General features: G+C 42.3%; 1 protein-coding gene across 5 annotated transcripts in view; it reads right to left on the bottom strand.

The window, feature by feature from the left end:
* Positions 1-14,085, bottom strand: part of TET1 (tet methylcytosine dioxygenase 1) — a 156,388-nt gene that overhangs the window by 56,838 nt on the left and 85,465 nt on the right. For all 5 annotated transcript variants that reach the window (XM_053308021.1, XM_053308025.1, XM_053308022.1 and 2 more), the window contains one exon: positions 3,484-3,577. In XM_053308021.1, the coding sequence (XP_053163996.1) occupies positions 3,484-3,577 (94 nt within the window). The remainder of the gene's footprint in view (positions 1-3,483; positions 3,578-14,085) is intronic.

Here is a 14,085-nt window from a genome sequence, read left to right as displayed (position 1 = left end):
GAATTGACTTTACAAAACCATAAATTCAATGGGACAAATCTCTTATTTGCTCTTTGCTTTCTGAGAACAGAAAAATGGATAACGGTTACTAAGTAATTATTTTTCTATGAATGGTGCAACATTTGCATGAAAGCATGGATAAGATAATAGGACCAAAGGCAACTAACTGAAGTATTCTGTTAAAACTACATTATCAATTCATGTACAAACACTGCAGAATGACTCATTCCAACAGCTATGATGTTAAATGGTTTATCAGAACAGAACAACAAATCTATATCCTATTTTCAAACTCAGTCCACAGTATTTATACAAATTTGGAGGCAGTTAGCAAGCTCCAACACACTTGATTCCTAAATTGTGTGAAAGGGCACCAAAGTGATGGATGAGCACCAGGGAGACCCAAGTTCAAATCCCCATTCAGCCAGGATTCTAGCTGGGTGACTCTGGGCCAGCCACTTCTCTCTCAGCCTAACCTACTTCACAGGGTTGTTGTGAGGAGAAAATAAAGTATGTTGTACACTGCTCTAGGCTCCTTGGAGGAAGAGTGGGATATAACATGTAATAAATAAATAAAATAAATGAATAAATAAATAATCCCCTCTGAAGTCAAAACTGTCACCCATATGTATACAACAGAGGAAGACACATTTGGCTCATTTTCATGCAAGTCAGTTCTACATCCACTGTTCAGTTCTTTATTATTACAGTCCAAGACCAGAGAACAACAACAAATACTTAACAAAGTCAACAAAATACAGAGTTAGAAGGGCTTACTTCTTACTATAAAACTACCTTAGCCATTCACTCATTACACATCAGATACAAAACCCAGCACACTTCTTAGGAATTTATGTTACAGATTTGACCATCTGCTTCCTAAAAGAGCGAGCCCTAGAGCAAAATGTTGCAACGTTAAAAGTTATGTCAGTATTAGAATCTGAGAGAAGAAAGAGGGTGTATAGATCTACCTGGAAATTTGATTAAATGTGATTAAAACTGAAGTTATATAAAGGCAACGCATGTCTCTATAGAATTGGCAGTATAATAATACATGATCCATGGTTTCAACTGCTCCTCATTGGCAAAAACAGATCCATTCTTCATGGTGTATTCAAAAAGTATCTCCCTTCCAATAGGGCCAATGGTAATACATTAAGGAGAGCTAAAGTAAAAGCTCTCCGGTGATTTGCTTTAAAAAGATTGTAAAGGTATTTTGCTGAAGATAAATCTTTACTATAATTTCTAACCTCTGGGCAGCAAGAGATCATATTATTGTCCCTCTGAAGGTCAATGTCCCTAATACACAGTTTTATGGTCTCCTTTGCCTTGGGGGTAACAAGGAATTTGTTGGTTGGTGTGAAATAGTCATATGTCCCGATGACCTACACATAATGAATTCGACATACACAATCCTGCCACTGAAATTAGCTGAATGCACCACTTTTTCACTGGAATATGCTTGGTGAAATTTTAAATACTATTTGTAGTAGTTTTTTGGATAAATTCTGACTATCATACTTCCCAATTACCAACAGATACAAAATTTTGCATGAACAATCCTGCCACTTAAAAAAGCTGAATGCACCCCTTTTTACTCTGAAATGTACTCAGGGAAAGGTTTAATTTTTATTTTTGTTTTGTTTTTAAGAAAAAAAAATCTGATAAATATCAGCAGATTTTAACTGCTATTGATTGTTCTCAACATATTTTAACACTCAATAATCAAATCAATAATTCCAAAATGGCATGATGTCCAAGAAAAGCAGGCCTTTCTCATTTTCAAATGTACTATGATTAAAATTTACCATATATGGATTCAATAAAAGGAATAATTTGAAGTTGAAATCCTACAAATGTCAAATTGTTCTTTTACTTCCTTTTTGCAAGCACATTAATAAAAAAACTAGCTGATCCAACGCCAAGCATCTGAGCCCCTAGTTTGCTGCCGCCCATCTTCTTCTCCCCCCACCCGCCTGCAGCCGCCTCCTCCTTCTTCTTCTCCTTCTCCTTCCCCACCTGCCCCCACCTCCTTCTTTTGCGCTGCCCGCCCACCCCCGCTTTCTGGCTGCCCACCTGCCGGCCGGCCAGCCAGCCAACAGCCTGTCACAAGTGCTTGGCCACCTGCCACCGTTTTCTTCGGCTGGCCGGCCACCAGCACTGCTGCCATATTCTATCTCTGTCCTGTCGCTATCCGGCAGCAATCCGAACTCTCGTGAGAGCTGCCACACATGAGATTAGCCATGGGTATGTCTTAGAGAATTATATATAAAGAAGATTCTATGAAACATACAGATAACCTTTGAATAGCAGTTTCACCTTCCTGTATGTCAATTTAGTTATAACCGGGGGTGGGTGGGTAGTTTTGGTTATTTGTGGTTTTCTACCTTCCTCCTAACTAAATTGGTTTACAGTTTAAACTTGCCACTCTCCTTGCTTCTCAGCTGGTGCATGGGGAGATTTAAATAAGTGGTGTAAAGGCATAGGCTGCTCCATCCACTCTTACCTCTTCTGTGGCTTCTTTAAACCTTCCCAAGCATCCGCTGAGAAGCGGGGAGAGTGGCTACTTAAATTTATACCTCCCTGCACTTCTCAGGTGATATGCAGGAAGTTGTAAAGTTTAAATTAAATTTAAAGTGGTACAGACTACTCCTTACATCTCACTGTGAAAGTGGATTGTTTAGCTAAGAAACCTAACCCCAGCTTTAGGGTTAGGTCAACCACTCCTATTTTGTAGTTTCCACAAACATTCCCCCTGTGACAGTAAAGATCCTTTTGGATTTCATTTATTGAACTTTCCTAGCAGTGTGATCTATGCAAAATGACTTTGCCCAGTCAAAGACAGGCCTCACCTACTAAATACAATATATTTAAGTGTTTTGGAAAATCAAGCATCAATGTGACTTAAAGTCTTGAATCGCAACATATTTGTAAATACCAAAGTAGTGATCTTGCAAAAGCAGCAACTCATAATAGTTTTAGGACTTTGTGCTGGCATAGTATTTTGTATGCTACATCTTAATATTTAATGTGCTAGTACAGAAATTGTGCGAAACAGGTCAGTAAAATAAGCTCAATATATATTTGGAAACCAGATATAATTTAACACATCAGTAAAGAGCAGGAGTTATGATCTGGGAGGTGTACATCACAAAGCCTATCTCAGCCATAGGTTGTCCTCTGCAAGTCATCCCAAGCCTCAATTCCCTCATTTGCAAGAAGGCAATAATACCGTCCTGGCCTACTTTATAGAGCTATTGTAAGGATTACCAAGATAATATCCAAAGACTTGGAAGTCTAGAGAGATTGTGCAAGTCTTCAGTGAGAGGTTGGAGGCCCTCAGAAGCAGATTTTCATGGGACATGGTGGGGTTGTGTGTGTGCAGAGGCAACTGTGAGAGGGATCAGAAAAGGTCACCCATCCCTCTTGCACAAATGGAACGTCTTCCATTCACACAAGTATATAATAAATATAAAAACTTACCCACTTGGCAATTGGACACCCCTGGGAGCTTTTTCCTTCTCTGCCTGTATACACTACTACCTCTATTCTTACAGCGCTTCCCTTTGCTCCATACCTGCATTAAAAATGAATTATAGAAGTAGAAGAAAAAGAAGCAAACATTATAAAATTTATACGAAATGAACTCTTGCTACAAATGAATGAATACTGCAGTAGCTAAAGCTACTATAAAATTGTTGAGTTTATTATTTATTTATTTATTCATTCATTCGATTTTGATACTGCCCTTCCGAAATGGCTCAGGGCGGTTTACAATTAAAACAGAAACCATTAAAACCAATAACGATTAAAACAGGAATATAAATATAAACACCAATTAACAATTAAAACATCTTAAAAACAAAACAATTAAAACCCTGAAAACCAGGTTAAAGCATTAAAACAATTAAAACTAATTAAAAACCCTGGAAGGCCAGGCCAAACAGATAGGTTTTAAGGGCTCTCTTGAAGGTAAACAAAAAGTTAAGATTGCGGATTTCTGCTGGGAGCGCATTCCACAGCCCAGGAGCAGCTACAGAGAAGACTCGCCTCCGAGTCACCACTAAACGAACCGGTGGCAACTGGAGACGGACCTCCTCAGATGACCTTAACGTGCGGTGGGGACCATGTAGAAGAAGGTGCTCTCTTAGATAACTTGGACCCAAGCCATTCAGGGCTTTAAAGGTAATAACCAGCACTTTGTATTTTGCCCAGAAACATATTGGCAGCCAGTGTAACTGTTTCAAAACAGGAAAAATATGGTCTCTCCGGGTTGCCCCAGAGACCAATCTGGTTGCCGCATTCTGAATTAACTGAAGTGTTGACACAGTTTTTAAAAAGATATTATTTTCTGAATGGAGAGATGTTATTTATTTAGATTTTCGGCCCAGCCAATCCAAGGCAACATAAAACAGGCAAATAAAAATTAGTTTGTTTGTTAAATACAGGGTACATCTACAGTTGTCATGGATGACGCTCCAGTTCCAGACTAAGGACAACTGCAGAAGTTATACACAAAGTGCTAAAATTCCAGCTCCCACCTGCATTAACCCTGCCATGCTCTTCTTGTGGGTTTCCCAAAGGCATGTAGTTGGACACTGTGGGAAAGTTTGCAGCGAGATGCAAGGGAAGACACAGTTTCTTAGGGACGTATAGCACAAGAAGTTTAGAACTTTAGAGCTTGAATCCAGAATCCAAAAGGGAGGATGGGGTGGAGACTAGCAGAAGGTTCACTGTGATTTCTGGATGAGTTGCAGTAGATAAGTAGCAATCTCAGTTAATCCAAATTGTTTAGTAAGGCCTCAGAGCTTTTAGTAAAAAACAAAACAAAAGGCAGTACTCTCACTGGGCCCCTGTAAGGTTTGTTTGGGGTGGGTGGGTTACCCTGGTAGTGCAAAATCCCAGAGCTCTTCTCAGCAGTTGCACTAGCAGCCACCATCTTTTTAAAATCACAATGCAATGCCCCTCTCCTAACACAGTATCCAAGGCACACTATTTCAAAATGTGCACATTGCATTGTGGCTGAAGAGGGAGAGAGAGAGAAAGAGAGAGAGAAGGCGGCCATCAGTGCAGCGGTTGAGAAGAGCTTTGGGCTGCTGCTGTCTGCCACTGCTCCACCACCAAGATAAGTTGAATCAATCCAGGGTTGGAGAGGAGGAACAATTTTCCTGGGGATGGGCAGGAAGGCCAGGCATAAGCAGAGTGGCTGCCAGGGCACTGGGGCCCAGCAGCTGCCTGAGGATGTCACACAGAGAAGCTAGGCCTGTGGTACATCCTGGAAGTCTATCCACCCCTGACTTTAATCATGCCTGTAAGGTAACAGGAACCCAGTGCAGACACTGACATGCAGGTCTAAGCAGCTCCAGATGAACTGCTGCTGTCAGGAGACACGTTACTATATTCAACTATTTCAACTAACTGAAACATGCAATGGTCTCAAGGACATATGCAAATAGGAGTGCATTACTATAGTTTACCCCTAAGGTTATAAAGGCCTAGACAGTGACAGGTCTTGATCTGATAGGAGAGACTACACATTGTTGGTAAGCCACAGTTATAGTGTAACTCCGGTAATCAAACAGCACAAAGAGCTGTAGTTTAAACAAGCCGGGATTCCCTTTTGTGCATGAGACAAGGAGGAAAGGGGAGGGTAAGAGGGACTGCATGGGCTCACACTCTTTTGGCTCATGTTCCTGATTGATTTGGTTTGTTGGGTCATCTGAATTAGATCTGTGCTAATTTGAGAAAGAAAGATCTATTAATTAGGGCTGCAACGCTGGGCTGATCAAACTGAATTGATGAACATGTTTTAATTGCCTTTAAAAAAATACTGCATGGAACAATCAATCAAATAGAGCAGAAAACTTTAGTTTTTCAAAGAATAAAGTATAATAGAAACTGCAAGTTGTAGAAAACTATGGTTTGATAGATAGTCTAAACCAGGCCATTGAGAAAGCTCTAACAAACAAAAAAATTCATCCTTCAGTCAAGCAGTTCCACAAGTGGACAGTGCTCTTGGGTACTGTTTTTTGGCAGTCCCTATTATGGCAAACAGGTCCTTGTATAGACCCTGGAAAGTAGCAGGGGGTGGGGGGTGTTCTAAGGTCAACACACACTGGCCCCTTACCACAGACCACTTTATACTTTACAAGTATGCAAGGAAGACTTGCAAAGTGATGAAGGACACTAGACAGCTAAAATCCAAAGAACAGAGCAACTAGTCTCACATGCTTAGTGGAGATCTTGACTTTGGAACAAAAGAACAGCAGCTTTAGCAGAGAGTAAAAGAGAGAGGAAGGGAGATCATCATCTACCCATCTTCCTTGCGCTGGAAGATGGTGAGTAGAGCTTGTGGTATGGAGAGCTAGCAGCAGCTGCCTCTCTCTTTTCTTGAAGCTCTCTCTCTCTCTCTCTGGGAGTAACATTGCTGCAGGCCGCTGTTGGTGGCAGAGCTGCAGCTTCCAGGAGTGCCAGAGTGCTGACTCAGCAGTTTCTGCTGGGCCTTGCATCACTTCCTGGGCAGGAAATATAAAAGAGCATACTGGTGAGCTCGCTGGTGAGATTGCCACCAAAGGGGCAACACCAACGTGGATTGCCCCTTTGGGAACCACATAAAAATGTATTAACAGCCCAGCTGGATCAGTCCAAAGGCTGATCTAGTAAGGATGAGCCCAAATTGTTTCGGCACCTCTTTGAAGAGGCGCCAAAAAGATCCGGCTCCCTGCAGCTGAAATGTTACAGTGTGGGGCACCTTTAAAAGAAGGCAGGCAGGTCTTACCTGCCCCTTCCCTCGAGCCTCAGTTGCCCCACGCCACCCCATCACGGTGCTCTTCTAAGCAAAGCTGCCCCGTGGAAGCAGCAGCCCGTGCCACTGGCTCCTCTAAAGTGCCACGCCATGGCGATGGGATGCAGCTCCCAGCATCCTGAGCATGGCCGTTTGCATGCCGATGCCGCATGAGGGACACTGGGAGCTTTAAAGGAGCCAGCAGCACAGCCTGCCACTTTCACGGACCAGCTTTGCTTAGAAGAGCACCGTGATGGGGCAGGGCGGAGCGACAGAGGCTTGAGGCATGGGCAGGTAAGACCTGCATGCCTTATCTTAAAGGCACCCTGGGATGTTGCCAAATTATTTCGGGCACATCCCCATTATCTAATCCAGCAGACAGTGGTCCACTAGGGTGCCTCTGAGAAGCCCACAAGCAAGAGGTGAGAGCATGCTCTCTCTTGTGCTGTTGCTCCCCTGCAACTGGTATTTAGAGGCATCTTGCCTCCAAGGCTAGAGATGGCCCATAGCCACCGGATTAGAGGCCATTGTTAGACCTGTCCTCCATTAATTTGTCTAAGCCCCTTTTAAAGCTATCCCATTTAGTGGCCATCACCCCATCCCATGGAAGAGAATTCCATAGATTAATTATGTGTTGAGTGAAAAAGTACTTCCTTTTGTTGGCCCTACATTTCTTGGCAATCAGTTTCATTGAATGATCCCTGGTTCTAGTGTTGTGAGAAAGGAAGAAAAATTTCTCTCTGCCCACTCTCTCCACTCCATGCATCATTGTATACACCGCAATCATGTCTCCCGGTAGTTGTCTCCTTTCCAAACTAAAAAGCCCCAGATGCTGTAGTCTTGCCTCATAAGGAAGGTGCTCCAGGCCCCTGACCATCTTGGTTGCCATTTTCTGCACCTTTTTCAGTTCTATATTGTCCTTCTTAAGACAGAGTGACCCAGAGGAGGTTCGTCCCTTAGGGCATAGTGGGTGGTGCCCCCACCAAAAATCCAGCCCCCACCAATTTTAACTTACTTTGTGTTTGTGCTGCCCTCCTGCCTTTCCCTGCAGCTTGCCTTGCCAAGTTGCAATATTTACATAGAGTTTGCAACTGTAGTAGGCTCCACTGAACAAGCTGAGCACCTGTCAATCATAATTTACATATTAATGAGGCAACAGCCAATGGGAAGGCTTGGCTTTGTTTTCAAAGGGTGGGCAGGGTTTAAAATGATCTAGAAGGACATTCTGAAGGCATCATGCTGATTGACAGCTCTGACAGCCAGAATGGCCAGAGTTTTTGTCCTCTTTGCAAAGGAAGAAGACGACAGCCATTTTCTCATACACCAGAGTGAGTGCTAGTGTTTCACTCACTCTCACATGGCTGGACAGTAGACTCTGAACCAGGGTTTCTTAACCTTGGGCCCCCAGATGTTGTTGGACTACAACTCCCAGAATCCCCAGCCACAAAGGCCATGCCTGGGGATTCTGGGAGTTGTAGTCCAACAACATCTGGGGGCCCAAGGTTAAGAAACCCTGTTCTGAACTCTTCCCCTCCCCACTCTGTGAGAAAGGGCTGCTATGTTTGCTGTAGCCTGCAAAACTAATCACTTTTTTACTGTGAGTGAGAGCACCAAAAACAGAAGTAAGGGGCTGTTTGCCTACCTTATCTTGTTTATCTTGGTTTCTGGGTCTTTGTTGTTTTGTGTGGGCAGGCTGAGTAAGAAGGGGCTAGGAGGGGCTGCTTGCTGCCTGGCAGAGCACTCTTCCATTACCAGGCTCAGCTGCAAGATTTTTGGTCTGGTGGGAGGAGAGCTGGCCTTGTGATAGCAAGTATGAATTGTCCCCTTTGCTAAGCAAGGTCCACCTCCCTGGTTTTCAGGGAGACTACAGGCAAGCACTGTAAGATCTTCCTCTTAGGAGAGAGCATCTGAGGTTCCAGGTTCCCTCTCTCCCTGGCAACCTCTCCAGACTGGGCTGAGAGAGAGGCAACCCTGCAATCTTGGAGAAGCTGCTGCCAGTCAGTGAAGGCAATACTGTACTGAGCTAGAGGGACCAAGGGACTGACTCAGTATAAGGCAGCTTCTTATGTCCTATAGCAATACAGTCAAGGAGGTGGTGCTACTGGTGACATGAAAGATTTGGGATGGAACAAGTGGGAAGAGGAAAAAGGAGAGGGGGGGGACTGTGGTGGTGAGGCAACAGGAATTAGTAGGAAAGAGTTGTTGAGGTGCAGTTTTGTTTTGTGAAACCAAGGACAATACAGAGGTGGAAGTTGATGGTTTATTTAAACTTAAAGGAGAAACTATGAGGGGACTTTGAATTCTTGGCTAGGGAAGAGCTGCCCGGGAAGGGCTACCTGTAGTTATTCCCCTAATAAGAAATGTATCCCTGGCAGGACAGTCAGCTGAAAGAGCTACAGATGAGGCTGATCTGTGGAAAGGCAACAGAGAGGACAGTCAATCTGAAGCCTCTCTCTCCTCTATCCCAGCCCCTTTGCTTTGGGAGTGGATGACAGGATTGTGTGTATGTTCTGCTTTTGTTTGCAGTGTAGTGTGTTATATCCTGTACCCAGATACGGCTTATAAGACAGAACCAAAAGGGAAGAAGTGTGACTAAGAGCAAGCGAGCCCTATAAGGGGCTAGTCTGTTAATGAAATGATGCTTGGCATGGCTTGCAGCCCTACAGTTCTGAAAGCTCCTATCATTGCTTCTGTTCCATTCATGTCCTGCTCCTCTTCTGACATTCTAATAAGGGAGTCAGCATTGTGTAGTGGTTAGAGTGTTGGACTAGGACTGGGGAGACCTGACTTCAAATCCCCATTCAGCCATGAAACCACTGGGTGACTCTGGGGCAGTCACTCAATACCACTTGGGCACTGCTAATGTTGTCCTTGAATATAGAGTACTGAGGAGGTGGGGTTTTTTTATACTGTGCAAAGGTTAAATAGCAGCCTATCTCTCTCTACTGCCACCCTAACCCCTATAGGCTTTTTTCAATGGCCTGGCAGTATGATGCCGATTGCTATGCCAGAAAAGAGCCAAGTTCCAAGATGACAGCAAATTGCCTCCTTGAAATTGCTGTATTTCAAAGTCTATACAGTAGACTTCTTCAAATGTTATGCGAGGGCTGCTTTCGGTGGATGTGACAATTGTGTGTTCATGCCATTACTGTACTATGAAATGAAATACACAGATTTTTCAACCAATCTGAGTTGACTTTGTTGGATACCCTGATGATGATCATATGTACACACAAAGACTGTCTGATGCTTTGATAAAGCATATTTTCTGATACTCAAGTGAGACTGGCTGGTCTGCTGTTCCTTGGCAGACTCTTTTTTTTTTTTGCTTTAAATTTTTATTGAACCCCCATTATTTTTTATATTAGTACTGGAAGTGCTCTGTAGAAATATTAGAGAAGATGATCAATTACAAGGCGCAAAAATTGGGAAACAAGAGTACAAACTAAGAGCCTTTGCGGATGATGTAGTGTTTTTTTTTAGAAAATCCATTAGAGAAGATCGGAAGACTCTTGGAAAAAATAAAATTTGGCCAACTAGCTGGCTTTTATATAAATAAGAGTAAAACAAAGGTGTTGACAAAAAATATGGATCAGAGATCTAAGGACAGACTTTTTGAAATAAGTGAACTGAAAGTGGAGAAAAAAATTAAATATTTGGGCGTCTGGTTGTCAAACAATAACTCCTTGTTGTTTTCCAATAACTATATTAAAATATGGAATACAGTAAAAATTGACCTGCAAAGATGGTCTAGAATGAACTTGTCTTTAATGGGAAGAATCTCAGTTGTGAAAATGAATGTTTTACCTAAAATTTTGTTTCTTTTTCAGACTATTCCTGTAATTAATACTTGTTTTAAGCAATGGCAAAAGGACATAACTAAATTTTTTTTGGCAGGGTAAAAGACCAAGAATTAACTTTAAAAATTTAACAGATGCTAAAGAAAAAGGTGGTCTTACCCTGCCAGACTTAAGGTTGTATTTTGATGCTGTCTGACGTGGTTAAAAGAATGGATAACATTAAGAAATCCTAGAATACTTGATTTGGAAGGATTTGATAGAAGTTTCGGATGGCATTCATATTTGTGGTATGACAAAAGTAAAATGCATAAAGATTTTTTGAATCACTATGTAAGAAGGAGTTTAATGAAAGTGTGGGTAAAATATAAAAAATGGCTGGAACCTAAAACTCCATTATGGTTATCCCCGATTGAAGCTTTAGTATGTAAAGAGACAAATGTGCAACCGCAATGGGGTACCTATAGGGATCTGTTGCTTTTCCAAGAAAAAGGCTGTAAATTGAAAAATCTATTTGAAGTACAAAATTTTGTTAGTAATTGGTTTCAGTACCATCAATTAAATGAAGTTTTAAAGAAGGATGTCAAACTTGGATTTGAGGATCAAATGTCCAGATTTGAGAAGGAGCTATGTGAAAATGATGAAAAATTAGTGTCTAAGATGTATAAGCTGTTGCTTTTGGAGGAGACAAGAGATGAAGTGGTTAAAACGTCTATGATAAAATGGGCTCAAGATGTGGGTCATAATATAGATATGGCAGCTTGGGGAAAATTATGGAAAACTGATTCAAAGTTCACTGCATGTTACACTTTAAAAGAAAATTATTATAAGATGATGTATAGGTGGTATTTGACACCTAAAAAACTGGCGATAATGTATAAAAATGTTTTAAACAAATGTTGGAAATGTGGACATTGTGAAGGAACTTTTTTTCATATGTGGTGGTCTTGTAGGAAGGCAAAGGCTTTTTGGGACATGATATATAATGAGTTTAAAAAAAAAATTTAAATGACATTTCCTAAGAGCCCAGAATCCTTCCTGCTGGGAATAATGCAAGGAGAATTTCCCACAAGAAATTTAACATTCTTCATGTATGCAACCACGGCGGCCAGAATACTATATGCACAGAAATTGAAGGACAAGGAACTGCCCTTAAAAGAAGATTGGCTGATAAAAATTTTGGAATACGCAGAGATGGCAAAACTTACAGTACTGATAAGAGATCAAAATTTGGAAGGTTTTAAAGAAGATTGGAAACCATTCTTACTGTACTTAAAGAACTATTTTCCTAATATTGATTTTTCAACTGGGTTTGAAATTTAGCAATATTAGCAGGTTGAGTAGATTAAAATCGAGTTTGGTAAGGTATAGGATATATGTTCTGAATTACTATAGCAAGGCTTAATTGTATAATTAGTGATTCGTGCTGATTAGTGAGCTGGAAGTCAATTTTTTGTTTAATGTGTGATGTAATGAGATTCTTAAGATATTGTTAAAATCAATAAAAATTTAATAATCCCTTTCACACCCTCATCATCCAAGGGTCCAACTACATCCCTGGCAGGCTTTCTGCTTCTGATATTTAAAGAAGTTTTTGCTGTTCCCCTTGACTCTTCTAGCTATATGCTCCTCAAAGTCTCTTTTTGCATTCCTTATTGTCTCCTTGCATTTCTTTTGCCAGTTTGTTTCTTCCTGTTCTCTTCATTTGGGCAAGACTTCTATTTTCTGAAGGAAGTAGTCTTCCCTTTTATCGCTTCCCTGGCTCTACTTGTAAGCCACGCTGGATTGGTGGTACCTTTCCTCCTTCTTGGTACATATTCCAACTGAGTTTTGATTGTGGTTTTGAATATGTCCCATGCTTTCTGGAGTGATTTGACCCTCCTGACCTTCCCCTTCAGCTTATTTTTTACCAGTCCCCTCATTTTTGAGAAGTTTCCTCTTCTGAAGTCTAACACATCTGTGTTGGACTCACTGTTCCCTTTAAGGAGTGTGCACACTCACAAGTTTTTGTATGTCCGCTCAGTGGCATTGGTATATAAACACATATATGACAAGTCTTACCTGGTGTTGATGTGTGCTATCTCCCTTATTGTCATTTGTCCTTTTGAACCAACTGACTGTCTGCTCTACTCCTAGTTCTACTCTGTCCCCTTCTGGTTTATCTGAAAAGTTTGCACTCTCAGCGATTTTGCTTGCTGACCCATATACCACCCAGTTTCTGTTGGCAACCCCCCCAGGCATCACTTTAAAAGCTGTTCTGCGACCTTTATTTTAAGCGCCAGCAGTCTGATTCCATCTTGGTTCAAGTGGAGCCCATCCCTTTTGTATAGGATTTGCTTGCCCCAAAATGTATCCCAGTGCCAAACAAATCTAAACCGCTCCTCCCCACACCACCATCTCTTCCCCACATTGAGAACCCTCAGCTCCACCTGTCTCACTGGTCATGTGCTCTACTCTGTTGCTGACAGTACAGTTTTAGCTGTTTAATTATGTACCTGTGTGAGGATATGAAGCTGGGGGTGCTTCAATTAGGGTGGTTACAGGTAGGGCAACGTATGGCGTGGGGCCTCATTTACACCAGGAGAGGTGAAGAGTGGCTCAACATATTCTTCTTCTTTCTTCTTCTAGCTGTGCCCATAATAGGAGGTTTCCTGGCTGCCTTACCAGCTTGTTGTTTGGCCTGCTTTTGCTGCTTTTTAATGCCAGGTTGGTCTAGAATAAAATCTCTATTATACACTATTTAATCATGGTGCAAGGGGCTGACCTGGACTGTGTTATGGAGACCTGGGTGAGGGAGCTAAGACATATTAGTCTTTCCCAGCTGTATCCACCTGGGTATTTAGTGCAGTATCAGCATAGGCTGGAGGGGCGGGGGGGGGAGCAGCTCTATTTTTCTCTTTAGGCCACCTGTCCAAGTGAGTGTCATTTCGGAGTGTTTGTAGCTGATGCTTGGCTCTTGGGACAGAGTGGGGACTCTGCTGGTGTACCACCCACCCCGCTGCCCAGCTATCTCCCTGCCTGAGCTCAAGGAGGTGTCTCAGATTTGGTGTTGAGGACTACCAGAATGATTGTTCTGGGTGACTTCAACATCCATGCTGGGGCTGCCTTATCTGGAGTGGCTCAGGACTTCATGTCTGCCATGATAACCATGGGGCTATCACAACACGTTGTTGGCTCAACACATGAACTGGAGCACACTATAGATCTTCCCACCCCCTTACGGGGCAGGATGATGGTAATTTTAAAGTGGGGGATGTGTCAGCTGTGCCCTTGTCATGGTCAAATCACTTCCTTCTGAGGTTTAGAGTTTCAGCGGCTATACCACTCTGCAAGGGTTGAGGACCTACTAAAACGGTCCACCCTAAGAGAATGATGGACCTCCATGGATTCCTGAGGGCTCTGGAGGCTTTTCAAGCGGTTATGGCAGGCACTCCTGTTGACGTTCTAGTTGCTCTCTGAAATGGAAAGATGGCAGTTGACATGATTGGTCCCAAGCACTCTCTC

The sequence above is a fragment of the Hemicordylus capensis genome, chromosome 3 (assembly GCF_027244095.1).
Source record: "Hemicordylus capensis ecotype Gifberg chromosome 3, rHemCap1.1.pri, whole genome shotgun sequence".
NCBI classification, from domain to species: domain Eukaryota; kingdom Metazoa; phylum Chordata; class Lepidosauria; order Squamata; family Cordylidae; genus Hemicordylus; species Hemicordylus capensis.
This window is presented reverse-complemented; position numbering and strand designations above follow the sequence as displayed.